The following is a 25,000-nucleotide window of genomic DNA, read 5'->3' as shown; positions in this document are numbered from 1 at the left end:
AACACAAGCATAGAAGTGAGATGCAAATCTGTTGTAACAGGTTGGTAGCCTACACCAGACACAGGGTTTGAGTAACTGGGTGATGCTCTCCTGCTGTAACAAGGATCCATTGAAGAAAATACCTGTTTACAATTCCTGAGGTGAGATTTTTTTCAAAGGACCTAACTGTCAAAGCAGGTCAATATTTAGACTTAAGCCTTCACTGTGTCCTTATATGAATCCCTTTTCCTCTTCCCTAAAACACTTTCTAAGTGAAGTCACACTTTAATGTGGTGTTGTTGCCAGTGGTATCTTTTTCTTCTCCTCACATCTTTCTTCCTCCCCAAAACGGCTGTGTGGTGTCCTGACTGTCATCAAGGCAGTGAACTGGAATATAGTGCCAAGGTCTATTTTGCTGCTCTCAAGCATGTAGGGGATTAGTCTATGTTAAGAAGCTCATCTGTTTCCCCTCCTTGCATGCATCTTACTGCTTCATTGGCAACTGAAGGCAGATATCAGCAGATGGTCTTTGGGATCTGATTGTGTAGGGCACGTCTTGTCTGCTGTGTTAATGTTGGCCAGGAGAGTTCCCTTAACTGCCAGACTGTAAACAGAATATGAAAATCTGCCTCGGTTATCTGTGGGGTTTCTCTCTATTAGGGAAGGGGAACATATGCACTCCAGCTTTTAAAATATTGCTTTTTGTCCTCTAACAATCATACAAAAACCCAGTGTTGATACACATACATTGATGTGGTCGGAAGTGAATACAAGTCCAACTTACTACAGAGCAACCAGATTCCTGGGACTTGTCCAGGACCCTTCCCAGTTATGTGGGTTCTCCCTTCTCCAGAAACGGGGCGGGATCTGTTAAAGCTATTTGTTTCATTCTTCCGCTGTTTTGTCCTTTTGACTCTCTGCTGATCAGCTGTGCTTACCCATGGGACTGTTCCCCCAAAGATTTTGACCTGTTCTGAAGCTCACTATCTCTTTCTCCATCTCCTATTGTAGTACTGGATATCATTCAAGAGACCTCTTTAGAAGGCAGGGCCTCAGGGAGCGAGACACTGAACTGGGTCCTGTGTTCTGAAAATGAACCATGGGTGTTTAGGGTAAAACATTATGTGCTGCTCCATGTAGCATGGGTATCACATTGAAGCACAAATGGAACAACAACCCGGTGTTCTGCAGCAGCGAAGAGGTTAATTGAGCAGCAATTTTATCCCTCACATTCTGCTCTCTAGGGATCAAACACTTGCTTCCAAGATTCAAAACCAGCCTTGGTTGATCTGGTCCCCATCACAAATTCAGTCAAACTCCCTCTCTGGTGCAAAGGGATAAATTATTTTCATCTAAAACCTAGAGGAACATCTGTTTATGTTATGGGATAAGTCCCAGTGACTGTCACCTCATTCTCTGTGAAATGCTCACAGATCTCACGCACTTTCTCCACGGGTTGCCACTATGCTTTTTCTTTATTATAATTTTCTTCATGCTGCTGCTGTCTTGGTGCACAATGAGAGTTTTGCTCTAAATTCTGCCATGGTAGAGAAGTGGGCAGCACTTCCAGAGCGCATTTGCCCTCCCACAAATTCCACCCCTTGTTTGGGGCCCCTCATTTTTTATACATGAAGCAAAAGCTCTCCCTCTGCACCAACTCGTCTTAGCCTCCCCACAGCCAGGTGTATGTAATTTTAAATATTTATTAACATACTTAGAAAAAAGAGTGCAGAGGAAATTGTATGCATTTTAATTAAAGCCCCAAAGTTCATACTACATCAAATAGAATTTTTTTTTAAAAAGTGTGTTCTACACATGAACCTGGCAGTATGAGAATGAGGAAAGACAATGAAACAGTTGGGCCTAGAAATGATCTTGCAGGGTGTACAAACATCTTTGATGGAACAGCCAGTCCTATAAAGAGAACAAGTTGACCTTCAGAATGTGCTGGTCGCAAAGCTTGGCACTTGTCGACTTGACCCTCCATAGCAGCTTGTACTTTAAAGAACTTTATAAACGTTAGTTAAGACTAAGCAGGTAAAATATTATCTTCATTTTACAGATGAGGAAAGTGAGTAACCACACAGTTAACCGTCTTAGCAAAGGTCCCTTGGCAAGTCAGTGGCAGAATCAGCACTAAAACAGGGAAGCCTCCAATGCTCTAATTACACCATGTTTCCTCTGCTCCATGAATGACTGGTCATGGAGTAGCCACCCCATGCAATACACTCCAGAGAAGATAACTTGTAGTTTTAGTCACTTGTTGAAGTTAGCAACATGGATGAGATTAGGTGACAGTAGCTTCCACTCAAGGTGTTTGTGTTGACACTGGGGGAGAGCCTTGTTAAGCAGCAAAAACAACGGGGAGTCTTTGTGGCACCTTAGAGACTAACAAATTTATTTGGGCATAAGCTTTCGTGGGCTAAAACCCACTTCATCAGATGCATGGAGTGAAAAATACAGTAGGCAGAATATATATACAGCACATGAAAAGATGGGAGTTGCTTTACCAATAGGGGGGGTCAGTGCTAACGAGGCCAATTCAATTAAGGTGGAAGTGGCCTATTCTCAACAGTTGACAAGAGGGGGTGAATATCAAGAGAGGGAAAATTACTTTTGTAGTGCTAACGAAGCCAATGCAATCAAGGTGGATGTCTGCCATTTTCAGCGGTTGACAAGAAGGTGTGAGTATCAGCAGAGGGAAAATTACTTTTTGTAGTGACCCATCCACTCCCAGTCTTTATTCAAACCTAATTTGATGGTGTCCAGTTTGCAAATTAATTCCAGTTCTGCAGTTTCTCGTTGAAATCTGTTTTTGAAGTCTTTTTGTTGAAGAACTGCCACTTTTAAGTCAGTTTATTGAGTGTCAAGGGAGATTGAAGTGCTCTTCTACTGGTTTTTGAATGTTAGAATTCTTGATGTCTGATTTGTGTCCATTTATTCTTTATGCCCCTCTGCTATGTATATTGGCCAAACCGGACAGTCTCTACGCAAAAGATCCATAGTGTGCTTTTGTGGCATTGACTGCCTGAGGCTGATTCACTCCAGAAGCGAACTTAACAAAGGTTGAGCTTCATTACAAACAGGGACCATAGTAAGGCCAAATTTTCAAAACTAGATGCATAAAATTAGACTTTGAATTCCCTGTTTAGAAACCTAAGTACAGTGGTGTGGCTTTCCACTGTACTGAGCCATCCACAAATCCCACTGACATCAGTGGGAGCTAGAGGTGCTCGAAACTTTTGGAAAATTAGTCATCTTGACTTGAGCTTAAATAGGGATTTAGAAGCCTAACTTCAGGCACCCAGGTTTGAAAGGTTTGGCATGTCCTTAGGAAGATAATTTCCATCATGTGTCCCAAAATGCTTATTTTGAGAGTTCTCACTTGCTCCACTAGCTAAATGCTGGCTAGTAATACCTTTGTCAAGAAAAAGACACTGACCTACATCATTTCCTTTGCTGTGAACATGGTGAAAAGTGTACAAGCTGTTTCAGATCTCAGTCAAACCAGATATGGCAGAGAATAAAATAACTGTGGTCTATGAGTTGGGTTTTCAGCTGTAGTGCTATAACCTCTTCTCCAGTGTCCAATAACAGTGATGAGAAAAGATGAAATGAGACATCTTTTCATGATAAAAAAAGGGAGGTGTGGAACCTCTTGAATATAAATATATATGCTCATCAAGTATAAATGTACCTGCCCTGTGAACTCATTGAAACAACCAAGATGCCTTTATCAACTTGCAAACATATTGCAGTGCTCCAGGAATAGCAGCATAAAAAGAAGAGGAACATTAAGATACTGAATGTAATGTGGAAAGTTTCAAAACAATTTCCAAAGCCAAATAATTGAACAATATGCCACATAGCACAATCAAGAGAAGTGACTTGAAGGGTGAGAGGAAGGAGGGAATGGAGACCACATAGTCACAGATGGCTTTTGCTTCCGCTATTGTGGGGAGAGTGTATAAAGAAGAAAAACTACTCAGCCCCTTTTCCCAGTTCCCTGCAGACACCTGTATTGTTAAAACTGCAGTGTAGCAGCTAGTCAGCTGCAGGTATCATCACGTGATGGTAGCTAAACAAAATGGACAGTATAGAATCATCAACAGGGATATGATTTCACGGAGGTCATGGATTCTGTGACTTTACTGGACCTCTGTGACTTCTTGAGCTTCAGCTGTGCCCGGAGCCAGGGCTGTGCACCCCTCTACCCCAAGGCCAGAGCTGTGCAACCTTTTGCCCCTGCAGCTGACCTCTCCCTTGGCCCTCCCTCCCTCCCTCCCCAATTATTTTTAGTAAAAGTCACGGACAGGTCACGGCTCCTGTGAATTTTTGCTTATTGCCACTACTTGTCCATGACTAAAAAATACCCATAACAAAATCTTAACCTTAATCATCAGCAGTCTGTATGACTGAGAAAAGTCTGCCAGAGGTGTTTTTTGTTTGTTTGTTTTTAAACTTTCCTCCAAAGATGTTGGAAATGGTCAAAATCAACTAAACAAGGGCAGTGCAGAGTGGTCACTTCATACGAAAGGTTCTAATGTTTCTGGGCTGCCACCTCCACAAACGTCCACTGGAAACTCCCTCTGATCCTTCCTCACCTTGGTCCTTATTGATTTGCCAAGAGGGAACAATATATAGTCCCTCAAATCCTTATTGTGTAGTCCTTAGACTTCCAAAACAAACACTGTGGTTGTGGAGTTTTGGGCCCATAGTACATGTATGGGGATATGCATCAGGCAGATACTCTGTTTAAGGATGAGATGGCCCTTCCATTTGATACTGCTTAATTGTTTACTTCTTTAAACAATGTGTGTGAGTCTGAAATTTCCTGTGCTTGCTGGCATCTCAAAAGTCAGTGTTTCTTTTTTGGAAAGTTTTTCATAAATCCTTTCTGCTCTTTGGGAAGTTAGGCCACAGTTGGGGGGCAGGGTAAAAATAGTGGAGTTTTACCCAAGAGACTTTTCAAATGCTTTATGGCTTGGGTAACTTGACTGGCTTTTTAAAATATAAAATTTGATTTGTACATTATTTTGAATGAATAAATGTCTGTGTGGAAATTTGGTTTTGAAATTATGGTAGCTTTTGAAATGCTCGTGTATTAGTTTCCTTAATTTCAGAAAGATATACGCACAAAAGTGTGAAGCTCTGGATGTTTGCGGGTGTGGCTATTCAATCACTCTAAAAACCAGGAGAAGGATGTGAGAAATACCTTCCTTTCTGTACCCTAGAGAGTGCATGGAGCTTTTAGTCAGGATAAGCACTCCTCAATGTTTTCCTGCAACAGCACCCTCCACTTTCACACTATCGTCTGGGTAGCAGTTTATACAATCTTGAAACTAATGAAACTCAAATAAGGAGATGATGGACATCCAAGTGCATCCTGGAATTGATTAATTATAGAAAACAGTAAAATACAATTGAAGAAGCAGGTAGTTGGATCACTGCTTGCAAGAAGGTGGCCACACCAATGTGAATAACTGGTCTCATCAGAATTTGAAACTATGAAGTTTTGCATATGGTTACTACTTGGATTGGAGACAGAGAATACTTGATATTCCAGGCTTTTGCTTCTCTGTGATGTAACTCTTAGTGGCTGTATATTTTTGATACTTCAGGACAAAACATTTGCCAAGATCTCAGATAGAATTACTCCTGAGAGTAAAAACAGGCTCTGCTTTTGATCATTAGATACACCTAGTACTTTTGGATTCAAGTGTTCCATGTCCAGCTCTTTGCTAGAACGTATTATTTGCATATCAAGAACCCTTTTTTTTTTATGGGTTTACTCACTTGGATGCCTTGTATAACTATTTTAGCAGATGCATATTAATCAACTGTGTTGGTGGTAAAATGAAAGGCTACAGGGGGTTGTTTGACAAGGGTAATGAAAAATGGGTACCACAATGAGTAAAAGATAGTGATGCAGTACTGAAGACTCAGGAGGTTCCCATTATTAATGCCTTACAATAAGAATTACACACTTAAATTTTGATCCTTTTAAAATATTAAATCGTAAGGATCACAGAAAGGAGGCCCATGGACAGAAACCTCAGCAAGTTGAAAATAGAGCCCTATACCTATACTTTCTCTGCTTTGCTTCTCAGTTTTTTCTTTCCAGCGGGGAGCATGGTCCCTGGTGGTTCTTTGAGGTAGAATACCTGAAACCTAAACAGCCGGCAACACAGAACTCATGCCTTATACCTCTGTCCTGTTCAGATTCCCCACGCTCAGCTTCTTTTGGGTATTAAAAACAGTGCCGTGGAATGCTGTGCTGATGTGCTGATGTTCAGAGTGTTGGAGACGGTTCAAAAATTCCAGTTGATGCAAACAAAGTGGAAAGTGGTAAATTACGTATTATCAGCTCATTTACATCCAAGGATCATAGACACATTAGAAATTCATAGACTTACGTGAAAAAAACACCTAACCTCCTGTGGGCCTTGCATTTCTAGTACTTTATAACATACTGCTGACGAGAAATTAAGCTGAAACCTGCAAGAATGTTAGGGTTTTCTTCTAGAAAATATACTGTGGGGAACAATCCTGCACTGTACTCTGGGACATGGATTAGATGACCTTATGTCTTTTGCATCTCCAGTGCTGGACTCTTTCCAGAGGTCAAAAATAGCCATATTCCTGGATTATTCTTTATCTCTCTTGAAGTGTAAGCAGCTATTCTCTGTGGTTAAACAACTGGCATCCACAGAGCCTTAACTTTCCACTACTTCATAATAATACTTTGCACTTGCACATAACAGTTCATCTGTAGATCTCAAGCATAACTTTATGCTGTAAGCTTCTGAGTGGGCTTGGGTTTATTTACAAGTCACAGGAAACAGTTAAAGATGACCTTCAAATAAAACTACTGCTGCGACTACTACTTTTTTACCTCTTCCCTATTTAAGATTGGCAACTTTTATAGCCTTCTACCAAAATTCATGATCATACGCCAAGCCGTCATGCTGATTGGCTTCTTTTGAGGTCCACTGGTATCCAATCATGTATCGAGTCTTAGGTCTCTCCTTTGGTCATCTTCCATCCACAGTCCTTGCAAGAGCCATCGTACTGATATAGTTCTTACGTTTCTACTGACTATGCCAGGGGTCGGCAACCTTTCAGAAGTGGTGTGCCGAGTCTTCATTTATTCACTCTAATTTAAGGTTTCGCGTGCCAGTAATACATTTGAATGTTTTTAGAAGGTCTCTTTCTACAAGTCTGTAATATATAACTAAAATATTGTTGTATGTAAAGTAAATAAGGTTTTTAAAATGTTTAAGAAGCTTCGTTTAAAATTAAATTAAAATGTTGAGCCCCCCGGACCGGTGGCCAGGACTTGGGCAGCGTGAGTGCCACTGAAAATCAGCTCGCGTGCCGCAGGTTGCCTACCCCTGGGCTATGCCAATACCAATATAGCCTGGCCTCCCCCAACTTGTCCTCAGTTGGAGTAATACACATTAGGCCCCTCAGAACCTCATTTTGTTTCCTCTCACAAAGGGTCCAGCCATTTGACTATCTCAATGTCTTCATTTCCGTGATGGAGGTACTGATTTCCTTTCTTGTGGCCGGCCAAGTCTCTGTTCTGTACATTAAGATGGGCTGAATTAGTTTTATACACTCTTCCTTTTAACTGGGTTGGCATCTTTTTGTGACCGCGAACTGGCCTTTTGTCACTGACCTTCAGATAAAACTGGTGAATTATATTCACTTCAGAAATACGTTCTGAAGGCATCCACTAACCAAGCAAGGAAGGGTACTCTTCATAGCAGCAGCTGTTTTTTAGGCTTCTCTCTGCTGATTTCCTAGAAAGCAACTTTCTGTCAGCTCTGCTGGCTCTGTTTGTTCTGCCTGTCTCTCATAACCTAATTACTGTCTGGGCGGACAGGGAGCATTATAACACTTCTAAAGTAAATATACAAAGTATTATTGAGTTTGCCAAGGACCATAATTCATTTCTATGAATCTGGAGTGAATGGGATCCACATCTATTGCTGATGGCAATGACATGCCAAGGACTTAATTCTGCCAGAGGTGTATTAAGTGTGTGGAGCAGGGCTTATTCTGTGATTGGATTTGGAGAATCTCTTCCTGCAATTCCTTGAAACTTTTGCCCTTTCCACAGGTTTATTTCCATACAAATTACACAGGGCGCTTTGATGGTTGAGTGAGCAAAGGCTGATTCTGCATTGCATTAGCTGGGGGGATGGCCAAATAGTTTAGTTAAAATTTTTTCACCAAGTTGATTTCCTGAGGTTCAGATTGGGCTGTGTGCTGTTGAGGCAAGGAAGGTTCTTTCTGTAAAACCTCTTAAACATTAGTTGTTAGTGCTTGTTCTCCAGCACCTCCATGCTGTGGACCTCTTAATAAGAGAGCCTTTCATGCAGCCTCCCCTCCCTACACCAAGCTGCTTGGTCCCCAATATATGTTATTCCCTGAGCCACCTGGAATGGCTGCTCAGACAAGGGCTGCTCAGGTGTAGAAGCAGTGAAATGTGGTACACCAGTGGCGGGGGTCTGAGCCATTGGCCTTTTGCGTGCTGGATGGGAAGCACTCTCACCTGTATGGCTGCTCAGTGTTTGTCTTTCTGTGCTGTTGGCTTTTATTTTCATGTTCTTTTGAGGCCAGAAAGGTTCATTGTGATCATCTAGACTGACCTCCTGCATAAGACAAGCCAAATGAATTTCACACAGTAATTCCTGCATCAAACACCATAACTTCTAGCTGAGTAGAGCATATATTCTAGAATGACATCCAGTCTTTTAAGAAACTTCAAGTGCAGGACAATCCACTGTCTTGTTCCTCTTGTTCAGAAGTGGTGTGCGTAAAGTGCTGAGTATTTCACGTTCAACTGAAGACCTTCAGATGCTGTCATTGAGGTGCCCAGCTCTCCAGCTTGAGTTCACTTTGAGCTTTGTATGTGGATACCCTTGATGTGTCAATTTTCAACATTTCTGGTAATTTGTGCTCCTTGTCGTTGTCCCCTTTGCATTCAAAGCTTTTGTTTTTAATGGAACTTATGTTTATGCAGCATTACAGATGAGGCTTTAAATGCACAAGCCAGGGAATTCAAGGTTTTATGGCTCCCTCAGGTACCTACGGTAACTCGGCCATACTGTAAACATGAGAATATCTGGGGGAGTGAAGAGAAAGCAAAGGAAAAGGGAATTTGGAGGGATGGGTTGATGACAAAGTGACTATTATACGTTCCCATTCAGATAAATGCACCAGTACCTTTATTTGAGCAATAGTCACTTTGCATCTAAGCTGTGCATCTTAAAGTGCAGAGGACCCTACAGAACATGTACTGTTTTGAAATGGGTGGCTTGAGCTCTGCGAAGGAAGGGCCCACAAGAAATCAATACCCCTGCAAGGCTCCTTTCAGTGGTTTCTTAAAGGGGTTTAGGAGGAGATACGACTTAACTCTCCACCCATTCCCTTTAAAGCCTTGTTCTTGTTCCTCCACCTGTAAGATGGGGGCTAAGGGAAGGCAGCAGTTTAGCACCATCCTGCAGGCCCCCATTCTATTCAGTCAAGGATGGTCAACTTAAAATTGTGTATGTGCTGTAGAATGCAGTGCACATGGGGATGTAAACCCCAGCGCATCTGAAATTTTTATGATCACTAGGTCTTAAGTATAGTTGGGAGGATTAAGGGAGTGATTGTTGGCTAGGGCTGTCAAGACAGATCAGTCAGGCTTAGCCAGCTGGCTTGTCTTAATCGCTTTACTGTTTCAATATGTGCAGTCTCCAGGTACGTGCTTAGGTAGTGAGAGCTCCATTTTTAATTTATGCCACACAAGAAGTAAAATATGCACAAGATGTCAAGATGCTGCTCACCCTTGGCTCTCATTGAAGTCAGTGGGAGTTGAGGGTATTCAGCACCTGGCAGAATTGGTCCCAGAATGCACATGCACATTGTACTTGACTATCAGATGCTTAAAATCAGGCTATACCTACACCAGATTTCTTTAACCCCTTCAAGGGCCCTTGTTCTCACTGACGGCTAAGCCTAGTGGTTAGAGCAAGGGACTGGGAGTCAGGAATTCTGGGTTCTTTTTCTGGCATTGGCACAAATTTGTTGTGAGACTGACTTGCCGCTGTGCCTGAATGTGTTGTACAATACCAGTACAGTTCCTCCTCCTTCTCTCCCTCCAGACAAGCTGTGTCCTAATTCATTAATATTTTTAAAGAGGTTTGAGGCGCTTGGATAAAAAGTCTTGTTGAACTGCAAAGTTGTGTTTAAAAATCATCTGAAGATGTAAGCATTTAAAAAAATTTGCAAAGTATAAAGTGAGACATTGAGATACATAAAGGGAGCCAAATAGGATTTTATCAGATCTTCCCTCCTCCCACACACCCACCCAAAACCAAACAAACAAAGGCTGCTGGACTGGGAACAAGCATGAGACCCTTTACCCCAAAAGGTAACATTTTTATACTACAAACTCCTGAAAATGGAGGTTTATTATAATACTGCCTTCTCAAGCATATGTAAAGCTTTTCTAACCCACAGGTTTAATAACAAAACCCTAATATGTGCACTTATTACATTTAATCTCTAAAGAGAAGGTCACGGATTCCTTCTCTGTGGTATGTCACCTTTTCATATTCTTTTGTTTCATTATTGCGTGATATTTGATTTGTTGATTTACCTTTAACTTCACGCTTCCACACTGAAGCAATTATTTGCAAAAACCCCAGGTACAATTGTTTCAGATTTTTAATTGCAGAAAAATCAAGCAATTCAGAATTATTTCCATAGCAACAATATTAATTCTTCTTTGAGTGGCCGCAGTTGTGCATTTCACTCAAGTGTCTGCACACCCAGCTCACCAATGTAGGAGAGCTTTGCTTAGCGGTACCTGTCAAGAAGGCACTTGCGCCCTTCTGCCCTGTAGCCCCTTGTATGGCTGTATGTGTGCTGCTGCCCTGACTCCCTTCAGTTCCTTCTCAGCGACTGCAGCTTGAGTCGGAGTGTTCAGTGTGGTGTCTCACCTAACGTTTTCTCTATCACAGTGTTTCATGGTCGGGGGGGTTCTGTAAATAGTAAATAGTTAGTTTTAGTAATACCTTCGGATTTAGTTTTGTTTATTGTAGTTAATAGAGTTTTTAGCTTGATGATGCCTTCACTGGTTTTAAGCATTGTCTGTCATGTGGGATAACTGTCCCTACTAGTTGCCCCCACACTTGATGTCTGTTCTGTCTTGGGGAAGGGCACATCAAGGAACGGTGCGTCCATCTGCAAGTTACTGAAGAAGAGGGCGCAGGTGGCTAGAGACTTGCACTTGAAGCAGCACCACCTGGTTCCACACCAGGGACCGTCACAGATTGTCAGCCCCTCCTTCCCCCCCCCCCCTCCAGAAAGCACCTAAGGCAAGATGTGCTGGGGCTCCACAGCTGGATTTTGATCCCTCATCCAGAAGGAAGAGAGATTGTTCAGTTTCCTCTGGTCTTCTAAGAAAAAATTCACAAAATGGAATGGGGCTGCTCCAGAGGCGCAGAGAGATTCTTCCCCCTCTTCCTAAGAGGAGTGCAGATCAGCACCCTGAATCTTCGAGTATGCAAGATAGAGTTGGGCGGTTGACCTGCTCTCTGGCACCAGCTCATGAGCAGTTAGACACCATACTATTGACTTCATTACCGTTCATGGAGCGTCCCGTTGAGTCCAATACCGATGACAATGGTGTCAGCACCAACGTTTTCCACACCTGCTGTGTATCAGGCATCAGCAGACTTGCTGTGCCTTTCAGTTCCTGACTTTCCACTTATCCAGGAACGTTTAACTGTGGCGGCTTTCTCTTCGGTGTCATCGACACTGCCTGGACTGTTTGTGGATTTCTGTTGTTGTTGGCACCATCATCCGCACCACCTCATACCTAGGGAGCTGGGTTGCAGTCTGCTTCCTGCTCAGTACCGGGATTTGCCGGCGCAAATACTATCTTCAGTACTGACAACTATTATGATACAGTCTACATCTGCATGTCCAGTATCAGCTTTGACTTGGGTACCGATATCTGCTCCGGTACCAAGTGTGGACGCAATGTCTCTATCAGTACTGAAAGTGCCAACTATTGTACTGTCGTCAGTACCGATGAGACTGGCATATTGGGTTTAAGATGATTCAGAGTGTTTACTAGCTCTGCCTGGATCAGCGGCTCCATTACCATCAGGCTACTTGGAAGAGTCTTCAGGATTGAGTTTGGAGACTTCACCCTCACCTTTGCCTTCACGGTACCTCTCTCAAAAGTCGTTGAGACCTCCTGGGATCATCAGGATTGGTACTGCTCCTGGAGTAGAGGTAAAGGCTCCTGGCCTAGCTCCTAGTGGCCACCAGTGTCATACCCCTGTCCACAGTGGCCTCCTAGGAATCCCTGGGAGATACCTTGTTTGGCGAGATCCCAATCTTCAGCTCAGTCCAGAGCAAGGTTGGCAGTTCCCCCAGTAGCCTCACCTCCTGAGCTACCTGTGCTGCAGCCACAGACCGAGGGGACTGAACCCCTGATACAGTCACACGTATTGCCACAGGAGATCTCATTGGTTCCACTCCCCTCTTCTTTCTTATCACTAGATGATGCTAGGGTGCCAGATATTTCATCTCCGGTGCCTGAGGATTTTAAATCCTATCAAAATCTACTGAGATGAATAGCTTTCACCTTGGGTATTCAAGCTGAGTTTGTTCTTGTAAATTAGTGGATGCTTTTCAGTCCTCAGCTCCAGGAAGAGTGGCTCTCCCTATAAATGAAGCAATATTAGAGCCTGCCAAGTCTCTGAAATACCCCAGCGTCCTTAATGCCCACAGCAAAGCGTACTAATATTATGGTCCCATGCAAGGTTTTAAGTGTTTTTTCTCACATCCAGCTTCTAATTCCCTTGTCCTGATAGTGGCAAATGAGGCTACAGCAGGGAAGATATAAATCCACACCTAAAGAAAACGTTTACTCAACCTCTTCATTACAGATGCATATTGAGAAGCAGAAGGACCAATTATCTAAATGTGATTTTGTAAATTGGGATGCTTTGTCCAAGTTTACAGATAAGTTGCCAGAATCCTCCAGGGAAGAGTTAAGGTGTCCATTGCAAAAGGCCACTTGGTGGCCAGGACAACTTTTCAGTCAGCTCTAGACATAGCAGATGCGTCATCCATATTTATGACATCAGCTTTAATAGTGAAAAGGCTTCATGGTTACAGAATTCCAGCATAGCTCTTAGGTCCAACAGATTCCAGAGGTTACCTTTCGCTTTTTGTGGATGGGAAAGAGGTGGTGATGGCTGATATAGAGGCTAAGTACAGAGAAATAGGTGCTTTGACTGGGATTGAAGAGGAACAGTTGCTTATCAGAAAGGCTCTTAAAGCACTTATTGAAGATGAACTGTGGGATATGAACATAGTGTTTAGCAATTCCATCATAAAAATGAATCACAGCGCATATCCTTAAAAGATGCAAAAGACATGGCGCTATCAAAAGTGGAAGAAAGCACTGATGTCAACAGTAATATGAAGACTCTGCAGCTGCTATGAAGCCTTCAAAACCCAAAGAATAATTCAAGGCTCCATCAGTCTGTTGGCTTCAGTCATGAAGAGCAGACTAAAGCTGTGCTCAAATACAAAGACGAAAATCACAGTGAAGGCGGCAGAGACTACTACAGAGTTAACCACAGATAACACAGTTTGCTTGTCTCCTGATCGTGTCCATATCTCATCATGATGTTGATCTACGTGACTCTTTGGGGAAAGTACGAGTTCTCTGTGGTACCACGATTGATGTTAGAATGTTATGGAACAATGCATATGTGCCAGGCAAAAAGCAAACTAACACTTCTTAAGCCAGCACCTGTTGACAACGTAACCGGTACCTTATGCCAGCAGAGGCATTTCAGCATAGCAATCATAGATGGTGTGGCTGAGGTACAAGCTCTTAACAAACCAGAAACTGTTAACACCTGCTGAGAGGGCAGAACACTTCATTATAGGCTATAAAGAAAATACTGGATGTATGACCAAGTCCACCTTGGGTTTGACATGTACACAGAGGGATCAATTAAAAATATTACCAGAAAGAAGAGACTCCATGGTATTGCACGTGCGCAGTACAAAAATCATGGACTCCACGAGCATCTTCAATGCCACAATGAAGAAACTACTCTCTCATACTTGCACAAAGGATGAATTAACCACATACAATGTAGAAAAAACACTTTAGCCTGCAAAGAATTGCTCAAAGAATGTTATCTCATGGTGTAATGAAGCTGCTGCCTCACACCATTCATTGGAGTTTCTTCATAACTCTCATGAGGAGGGTGACACTAAAATGATCTTGCCTGCCATCAATGCTACAGAGACAGGTTCTACTAAACTCTGTATTTTTGCACAAGACACAGGTATTCTAGTGCTTTCTGTGAGATGCTACCGAAGACTTCCTCAAGATTCTGATTTTGTGCCTGCTTCTATGGAACAGAATTGCTGTATGTCCCCCAGAGATGTGTTCCTGTTACTCAGACCATTAAAAGCCGCCACACAGCCAGGTTTCTGTGCCCTTTCAGGATGTGACACTGCTGGACGATTGGCTTGAAAAAACAAATTATCTTACTTCTGAAGACTGATTTGTCATTCTGAAGATGCTTGGAATGGCTGATACAGTCACTGATGGGGTCATAAATGCACTAGAGGTGTTTACATGCCAAGTTTACCACTTGAAGATCAGCATTACGACACTTGCTGAGCTACATTGGTAGATGTTTTCCAAGAAGCAGAACTACAGAGAAAAATTGCCACCAACATGGGCAGTGCATTTATACCTGCTATCAAGACGGCAAATTATCAAGCAATGGGATGATCGAGTGCATCCAAAATTACCTTCCTCTACCAGACATGGATGGGTCTTGGAGGATGGACTGATCATACCAGTTATGTGTGAAATACTGTGTGCTCCCAAATCAATCCTTCAGCTAATCACATGCTCATGTGCAAAGACCAGATGCTCACCACCCTTCAAATGTTTGGCTAGCAGCCTGCATTGTATGGAAATGTGTGACTGCGGCACAGACAAGGATCAGTGTGACAATGTGTCTAGCAGTGTTGCACTACACTGACACAACACTGATGATGAATTTGAAAGAAATTTTTTTCAGTCCTACATGTCAAGGATAACTTCTCTAGGATTACCAAAGATCAACGTCTTTTTTTTTTTTTTTTAATGTAAACAATGTATCCCTGTGTTAAAGTATAATTTAAAAAAAACTTGATTTTTAAATATTTTCTTTAATATATATCTACGTAATTGTTCTAGGTTTGTCATGTTTGGTACCATTGTGGTCATGGGAAAAAGGGCTTTCGAATAATACCCAACTCAACCCATTTCTGACAACATTGTATTATCAAAATATCCTCCAGGCAGAGGACCTGGAGGTAGGGGCGGGGAGGAGCAAGTCCCCCTTGCCACACTACAAAAGGTGACACCTCGAAATTATGATTCTGTAGATTTCTACAGATCAAATGACACCACCCTTTCCTTTCTATCACTAACCTGGCCCTAGAATAAGATTTTACTACATTATGCACCCAGACTATTCAGGACATTTTGGATTATCTGTTACATCTGAAGTCCTCAGGTCTGTCTCTTAGGTCTTTGAGAGTCCACTTAGTGGCAATATCTGAGTTCCATCCACCAATTCAATGGAAGTCAATTTTTTCTGACTCCCTGGTGATTAGATTTTTAAAAGGAGTTGTCTGTGTCTTCCCTCTGTTATAGAAACAGCACCATTGTGGGACCTTCATATGGTGCTGGCTGCCCTCGTGGGTCCTCCGTTTGAGCGCCTGGTAACTTCTAGAAGGAGGGTGGGTGAGTTGCAGGCTCTCGTGGCAGGACCTCCATATATGTAATTTTTCAAGGATAAAGTCGACCTAAGGCCACATACAAAATTTTTGTCTAAAGTGGTATAACCTTAACCAAACTATATACTTTACCTGTATTCTTTCCTAAACCACATTTGAATACGGAGGAGCAGCACCTTCATTGGATGTGAGATGCTGTGTGGTGGTCTACTTGGAGAGGACTAAACCATTTCATTATTCACCTCAACTTTGCCTCATATGCAGATCAGATGAAGGGTCAAGTGGTTTCCATGCAGATGATCTCCACGTGGATTACTACCATGACAACGGCATATGGAGTAGTTCAGTCTACACCTTCATAAAAACTGGTGGCTTATACAACAAGGATCCAAGTGGCTTCAGTCGCATGCCTCAGTGATGTTTCTATATTCTATATTTGCAGAGCAGCTGCCTGTTTTCCAATGCATACTTTTACCAAACATTATGCTATTATGACTGCAAACTTTGAGAAGGCAGCTCTGCAACTCACCTTTAAGTAGACTCTGAGCCACACCTTCTTCAGTTACTGCTTGTGAGTCACCTGAGTGACTTACCTATTTCTGTAATTGGTTCTTTAAGATGTGGATTCAGACATGTATTCCACAACCTGCCCTGTGTCCCCTCTGCATCGGAGTCATTAGCCTTGAATTTTGGTGCAAAGGAACTGGGTTGGGGTGGCACCATCATTATATAGTCATGGGAAGGGCAGTGGGGCTGAAGGGTGCAACCTTCACCTCTCGGGTACTGCTAAACAAAGTTCTCTGGCTTTGGTGCACTGGGCAAACCCGCACTTGAGTGGACTACACGTCTGTACCCGCACCTCGAAGAACAAAAGTTACAGTATGCAGGGAAGTAACTGTTTTTTTCCCTTTGGGCATGTGCATCACAGCAGGCTCCCTTATTTGTATTACAGTAGCTCGTAGAGGCCCAACTGAGATTAGGCACCCCATGGTGCCAAGCACTGCACAGATCGAGTGGAAGACAGCCTCTGCTCCGAAGAGCTTACAATCTAAACAGACAAGACAGACATAGGGAAGGAGGGGAAATGGCGGCATTACATGATTCATGAAAAAGAAGGCCCCACTCTAATACTGGATTGGTGTAATGGGGAAAAGAGGTAGGCAAGAGGAGGGTCGTTCTGCTTTGGAAAGGAGTTGTTTTTCTCTCAGTCACCTGTCTCTTCACCCCTCAGCAGGTACTGTCTGAGGGGTTACCCTGGCAACGCTTTAGCAAGCTTGTGGGACTAAATAATTTATGTGGTTTGGTTTTTACTAGGTGGAGGAGGAAGGTGGTGGAGAATGGGGAGGGACTGAATTGTCTCTCAGGAGGGGAAAGCTTTTAGAGGAGCTTCTCAAGCCCTAGTTGTAACCACCTTTGTTTCTAAAATGGGGATGGAGAGGAAATATATCCTGCAGGGGAGCAGGGCAAGGGGCACTTCAGCACAGGAATGTTATCTCTGGCCTTGTGTTCCTTTACAAGAGGCAGGCTGCATCAGGACTGAGATAAATAGGGGCCTCTGGCAGCTTTCACACCACAGCTAAGCAGGCTACCCTGTTAGGAAAAACAGTTCCCTTGAGATGATCTATGGGCTGTTCATAGCCAGCGGCCCTTCCAAAATGCAGAACTATAACATTTTCCTATTTAAGACGTTGTTTGTGGCTATTTGAGCTGATTCTTTGTTTGTGGGATGAGCTGCTTTTGGCTCTCAGGTGGCTCCTGATGTTTGACGAATGACATAGTTTTTTCATGTTTCATCATCCGCACTCACGTTAGCCCCTTTCTGTGTTTGCAAGCAGCTTCCAGGCTTGACTTTTTGCAGCTCTGCTACATGAGGCAGGTGTGCTTGTGTCTTTAAAACTAAAGGCACAAGGTAAAATGGTAGATGGGATTAACCAGTGTTCTCTGCAAGTACCTCCTGTTGGCAGGACTATAGATAGTGTTGTTCAGGTGTGTGAGCAGATGTTTTGAACAGCAGTTTGACATCATCATGAGCCATAAGGGTACAGCCCTCAATGAGATAGAGGGTATCACCAAGAAGCAAGTGTCCAAGGCAGATTGAAATGTTCTTCTCCCTACTTTGCTCAGTAATGCAGCCCCTTGTGAATCCAATTGATGTGAGCTGATCGCCACCTTTCACCATTCTAGCTCCACTTAGGCTTTTGGAAGAGAGTCAGTGTAAGCCAAGCTGTTTGTGTTAATAGCAGTACTATGAGAGCTGTGAGCTGTAACCATTACCCTTCTGGTTATAACTACATAATGAGGCAAACAGCCTGGAATCGGTTGGCATCTGTTCCATTTGTGCTTGGTGGTGAGCTTGACAGTGTCTTATGCCCAAACAATGAAGACTGACAGTGCCTTTTAGAAGCTCAGTAAACAAATCTTCTGTGCAAAGTGTGCCCATCTAGAACAGAAGTCCCTGGCTGAGGCTTGCAATAAGTCGAGCTTATTGGGTCATGTTCTCCAATATCAAACTGCATGGTTTTTTAAAGAAAAAGAAAATGGAGGAATCTGGCCAATGATGCTCCTGAATTGCACAACTAAAAAGAACAAAATCAGTCTTACATTGGCAGTGTGTCTGGGAATGTTCTCCCTTCCTCCCTGAAACTTCCCAGCACACAACACCTGCCAGGCACGTAAACTATCTCGGCATAACCACATTCCTTTGTCTTACAGTTTAAAAGAGATTTTATCCTTCCAATATGAGCCTTGTTCTGGAGACACTGCCACTGAATCACCTCGTCTGTCCCTATGTATTGCTGCAGGATTGGTTTAATTCTTCCTATACCATCCTTGATGTGATCATGGGGTGGGAGGGACAAGCCTAACTCTTATCCTGCACACGTGTTGGAGAGGTGGCTAGTGTGAGTTTCACTAGTGTGTATAAATGTCAGTTTGGTTCCTCCCCCCCCCAATTTATAACTCCTACTAAATTTATTTCTGTCCACCCCTGCAATGAAAAAAGCCATCCTGTCCAAAGTCCGTTAATCCGACTCTAGAAATAAGTCTCTGCTGCTTTTTTGCTTTCTTCTGAGGAAGCTGACAAAACATGAAAACTCTCAAGAAGAAAGAGTGAAATAAATCCCCAAGAGAAGGACTTCTCACCCTTCTTCCTTTCATCCTTTTTTCAAGCTATAAACTTCATGGATACATTGCTGGATACCCAGAGTGGGCTAGAACGAGAGGGCAAGCCAGAAACAGCCTGTGACAGCTGTGTGCGTTGGGGGAAGCTGGGCCTAACTGGAATACACTGCAATCTGTGAAAGGGTCTAATAGAGAAGATAATCTCTCTCTTTATGAGGATTTACTATACCCTTTATTTGCTCTCTATCACCTTGGTACTCTTCCATTACCCATAATCCATTTCTCTTTCACGTCAGCTGGGATTGGCAGATCAGCATTCCAGGTCAGATCCCCTAATGATGTGAACTCAGCGTTGGGGAATGTAACACTGATTACAAAAATAGTTCCGGCCGAAGTGGTATCACCATCTAGGCATCCCAGAGAGAGTGAAATGAAGCATGAATCCTAGTTGAGTGTGCTATTCAGTTTTATTAATCTTTTAAAAATACTGACACAACATAAGACTATTGTTGCCGCAGCAAATTGTAGAGAACAAAATATCCTTGGAAATGTAGGTTAATGTTCTGATCTTTTGCCTGTGGAGGCCTGTGTGGTTTGGGTCCTGTGAGAACATGGTAGACCCAACCTAGTTTCTTGTGGACATTTGTCCACATTACAAAAGCAGTAGCAAATGTAGCATGATTCCTGGGGGGAAACCCCAAGAATTTTACAACAGAGGATGCTATAGGTCCAAACTGAGGTTCGTTGTTGTTGAAGCTTTTGTATATCACTTGCCTGCAATTCTGCTTGATGAAGCAGTTTAACAGGCACTAATCCACCCAGGCCTGATTTCCAGAGATACTAAGCACACACAGATCCCATTGGCTTCAACTGGAGCTCTGAGCACGTGGCACTTTTGGAATTCAGCCCCACAAGTGTTAGATCTCAATCAGCAGGGTTCTTTTTTTACTGTGGAGAGCAATAGGAAATAGATGGAGATGTGCTGAGCTGCAGCTGTGTTTAACCTGTGGCACTAAGTTTGGAATTTTCTCAGCTCCTCTGATGCCTTTCTTTGGTGCTTAATGATATAAGCACTTGATGACATTGCTAGTGGGGTTCCTAATGGCTGCAATAACGGGCATCAGAATCAGTATTACGATACCAGAACTGTCATTGTTGGGACTGATATTCCCAGTCTCTTGTCTTTCCATACACACCTTTCACGTTTTCACCCACCTGGTCGAGGTTCAGAGGTGTAGGTTCTTCCACTGAGCGCTGCTTTTAAAATAGCCCTTGGAGCTGCTGTCTTTGAGATGGACTGTTTTGCCCCATGCACAATCCTTGCGGTTTGCTGGGGTTAGGGGGAAGCAGTGAACCTCTTATCCAGCAACCTCCCCAACTCCCACAGTCCCACAAATTGTTCATCCAGGTTTCTTCTGCAGTCCCAGTTTTGTCACATACTGACAGGAAATCAGGTCAAGTCCAGAGAAAAACACATCTGAGGCTTGAACCTGATGGCCTTGCACCAGGGAGCTTCCTCCGGCAGGAGTGTCCCTTTGTCTCCCACATTTGAGACACTCCTTATATAATGGTGCACGCTTCAGTCCCCGTGGCAATGGCTTCCCTGTCCCTTCTTGAATAGGGGTCCCTGTGCCTGGCCTGACACAGCTCTGGCCTTTGCAGCTACATTATTCTTGTTCCTCTCTCAACCAAGACATGTAACTTTTTGTTAGCATCCTTTGGCCAAAAGCATTAACCAGGGCCCACTTTGGAGTATTGCTCCTTCTCCAATTCAACCCATAGGGGCTAATATGTTAATGGCATCAGGTTCTCTCTCACTTTATTCCCCTTTGGCCCTTCTCACCCCACTGCTCCTTGCTCTGAATTTGTTTGCAAATATTCAAACGCAGTTCATCAGATTCATTGTTTGTTTACTGGCTTGTTCTTTAGGTCCTAATGTCAATGGATTGGAGGAGCCCAGCCTGGCCAAGAGGCTGCGTGGCACGCCTGAGCGCATTGAGCTGGAGAATTACCGGCTGTCACTGCAGCAGGAAGAGGAACTGGAAGAGGTTCCCGAGGAGACCCTGGCAGAGCATAACCTGAGCAGTGTACTAGACAAAAGAACAGAAGAGGATGTGCCCAGCAGGTTAGCACACATTGTACATGTGTCCCTGTATTCACCCCAGCAGGCTTGTGTCTACTTGCTCTCATATACCCTTTCCCATACACTTTACTGAGGCTCCCCTTTCTGGAGACCTGATAGCCTCATCCGCACTTCAGAGAGGTATTTTATACTAGAGTTTCTGTTCTAAACCCCTATTTCGAGTCACTTAATAGTGTTTTGAAAAAGTAATTTCTTGTACTGAAATTTCTCATGCTCAGTCTTGGCTCAGAAAGGAATTTACTTTTTGGAAAATTTCATCTATAAACAGCTGAGTCATTTGGGTGAACAGAACATGGGGTCAGAGGGGAGTGTTTTTTCTGCCTATTTTGCGCTCTGATAACTGAAAACCATTTTTGGTTTAAAACTTCAAGTTGGACAGATACTTAACCGTGATTGAGTGCCTTTGTGTCTGAGAGAGCTTGGCTTGAAGTAATAGCTATGGATAGTGTAAAACAGGATACACCACATGCATGTATGGTCATTTCTTCAGCTGCAAAACAGTACACCAGAGTGCTAGGGGCTCAGTGCTCACAAGTGTGGGCAAATGTGTCTCAGTAATTCCTGCAGCAGCAATTCAGTTTGATAAGGGATGAGCGGAACCTTTGCAGCCTCAGCGTCCTCCAGATAGTGTGGCTCTCTTACTTTCTGTGGGTGCTGCTCCATACCCTTTCATTGCAGCAAGAACTCTCCTGAACTGTTAACTCTTTGGCTGTGCAACAGTTCTTACATTCTTAAAATTGCCACTGTAAACTCAGGTAATGATATAGCAGATGGATAAAACCCAGATCCTATAATACAATTACATGCATGCTTAACTTGAAACACATGTGTAGCCCTGAGTGTCTAGTTGCCTACCTCAATTATACAGGTGAAACTGACTTCAGCTGGGCTACTCAAGAATGTAAAATTAAGCACATTCATAAGTCTTTGCAGGTTCAAGGTCTGGGTGCATTCTGGGGTGAGCAAATGACAGGAGTCCCATAAGATGCAAATAGAAGAGGCAGCAACTGGATATTTGACACTATCTAGCCTTACTAGTCTTCAGTAATCCTGATGCATCCTTATCTTAAAAGCTCTGAATAGGTTTGAACTAGGATGAGTAAATACCTGGTGTCATGTGCTGTTTCCTTTACTAGAATAATGATGGTGTTTATTAATTATTTTAGGAAGTTCTCAACAAGATCTTATTTTGATATAATTTATTTATTTGAGGTGTTGTCTAGTGACCTAGTTGGATGTTCTCTGCAGTTTAATGTGCTAGACTTGAGATATGTTCATATTCTCTGTCCCTCTCCCAGCCCACTGCTCAGATATAATAAATAATGTTGCTATTGTTAATATTAACACGAATAATAATATAACTGTAGCTTTTATAGTACTTATTAGATCTGAAAGTACTAAGCAAAGTTCACTTGCGTGGAGCTATATTATTATTGGCCATGACTTCATCAGATCACATAAATTAAGAATAGTTGGACCTGGTCAGTACTTGGATCGGAAACCTCCAAGGAAAAAGGAGTCAACGGAACCAAGTGTTCTCTTTGCCATCTCAGACTTCAGCTGCTATTTCATCTCCTCCAGATCTGTGCACACTTTTCTCCCTCCCTCCTCCGCACCCATTTTTTATTTAGAATTCTATCACTCTCCCCGTTTTGTATGTTGACTTACATTTGTATTTTTTAATTTAAGCTTTCTCTGGAAAAAAAAAAAAAAAAAAAAAAAAAAGGTAAATATTATTTTTGGACTTATAAAATATCTCTCTCAGACGTCCTTGGGCACCTGGACCAAGATTTCACAGCAATAAACATAACTTGCTGGCAAAGGTCAAACCAAATACATTCCTCCTGTGACAGATTCATCACACTATCCTGGGCAATAAGCGGAGTTAATATGCACATATCTGCAAATGCCGTAATAATCGTACGTAGCTCTTCTGTAGTATGTGTCACAGTCGAAGCATTTTCAGATTAATCTCCACAAAAGGGCAAAATATTTGGCATCTGATCAATAAGGGAAGTAAATTCCAAGCTGACATCCCACTAGTCTCAAGCCACTCTAGGGACGGCTAATGAAAATACCCTCACATAATCTTAAATAGCACAATTGTGCATAGAGAGGGAAACTGTTTCTAAGGTAGCCAGCCAGGACCTAATCATTGTTGGACTTCTGTAGAATAATAGCCACACCTTGAATCACATCTAGAACTAAATAAGATACCCACACAATCTTTGGAGAGCATGTGCAGATTTTAATGTAAGATACATTCAAGATCATTTAAATTTTCTTCGTCCTGATTGTATGGGCCATTCACAGTTAGATTATCCCTGCCAGATGAAGGATCTGTGCTAAACAGTTTCTCCAAAGTGTGGTGCTCATTCCACTATGAGGCACCAAAGTGTCAACAGCAGGTCTGTATTCAGACAACCCAGCACCCAAAAGGCTTGAGGGGCAGATTATCCTTAAAGAGAACATGCAGTTAAAGTGGGTGCTGTTCATACAGTGTCCCACCTTTGAGCTGAACCACCGTGGTGAAATACTCTCTAATCTCTGTAGCTGGTCACTCCAGATTAGGGTTGAACCATATTGCGAGATATAATGGAGGCAGCTGGCGCTGTCACTCTATTCTGAGCCTGCACGGTGGAGGATGAGTCTCCAGGCCTTTGGCCTGGCTCCTTTCTCCAGCACTAAATTCGCATAGATGCATTTTTAAGAGGTATCTCCCTGAATATTTGCGTCTCTCTGTCAAGTCATTCAGCTATTTTCTCTGATCACTGCTTAACAGAAAAAAGGTCCTAGCTGGGTGGCCCAGAGCTACCAGCTTGAAAGGTAGCTCTGTCTCCTTTCACCCACTCAGCCTCTTGTTTCTCAGTACTCAAAGGTTAAACACACAAGTGTGGAGCAGATCAATGCCAGAGAAGGTAAAATGAGGTGTGGAGTGAAGAATTTACACTCTGAATATTACATGAGATAAAGCAGATGGATAAAGATAAAGATACATGAGATAAGCAGGCTGTCTGGAGAACACAGCTTGATCCACGGAGTAGTCATGATCCACGGAGTAGTCATGGCAACAGCTTCAGCAACAGTAAATTTTATTGACAGCGCACTAAAAACCCAGTAGGCGACACCTGTCAGATTTATTTCTGTACTGAAGAGGAGGAAAGTGTGCTATTAATCAGAGGAGGGAATAAAGACCACATTTTTTAATCTCTCTGAGAGCATCTGTATAAAGCCATTGGGATATGCTAAGACCTCTTGGGAGCTTGCCGTATGCCAGAGGCTCAGCATATATTTATGATCTGATTCATCATTTACCTTTTGAAAGAAGGGACAGAGAGTGAAAAATAACGTTTAATTTCTGCTGTGGAACGCAGGATTATAACATTTGCATTATATATCGTACAAAAAACACATGTTGTAACTTTGAAAATTGTCATGAAAACGCACTGGACCATGCACAAAACCTACCTGGTTACCCCATACTGTGATGAGGAAAAAACAATGGTATCTTATACATTTTATTTATTTACGTCTGTCAGAAAGTATTCTCCTCAGGCAAGTGAGTGAATAAAATTTTGCAAGGATGCATTAGAGCAAGATTAAGGTTAGGTTTTTATCACACACAAATAGGAAATGATAATCCTAAAGGTAACCTGAACTCTTTCCCCTGGAGTTATGTGCATCTATAATTCTAAGAAAAATTGCGTTGCAATGTAGTACTTGTTGGAGAGTGTCTTTGTCCCAAACTGTGTGATCTTGTAATGAAAGCCTGCACGTCAGGGACAGAGTTAAGGTTGTTGTAGAAGTTATACATTCCAGACTTGTATAGACTTTAAATCTTAGGCTTTTTTTATGTTTCAGCTGATCAGTTTTCAGCCCTCACTTTTATTGTCTGGCAATAGCAACTCTGTGACTGCTCATCTT

The 25,000-nt window shown here is 42.7% G+C and overlaps 1 protein-coding gene across 4 annotated transcripts in view; it reads left to right on the top strand.

Annotated features, from left to right (window-relative positions):
* The window catches only part of MICAL3 (microtubule associated monooxygenase, calponin and LIM domain containing 3), a 192,397-nt gene that overhangs the window by 104,972 nt on the left and 62,425 nt on the right, over positions 1–25,000 (top strand). For all 4 annotated transcript variants that reach the window (XM_054035642.1, XM_054035632.1, XM_054035651.1 and 1 more), the window contains one exon: positions 20,863–21,058. In XM_054035642.1, coding sequence (XP_053891617.1) covers positions 20,863–21,058 — 196 coding nt within the window. The remainder of the gene's footprint in view (positions 1–20,862; positions 21,059–25,000) is intronic.

This window comes from Malaclemys terrapin, chromosome 1 (assembly GCF_027887155.1).
Source record: "Malaclemys terrapin pileata isolate rMalTer1 chromosome 1, rMalTer1.hap1, whole genome shotgun sequence".
Classification (NCBI taxonomy): Eukaryota; Metazoa; Chordata; order Testudines; family Emydidae; genus Malaclemys; species Malaclemys terrapin.
This window is presented reverse-complemented; position numbering and strand designations above follow the sequence as displayed.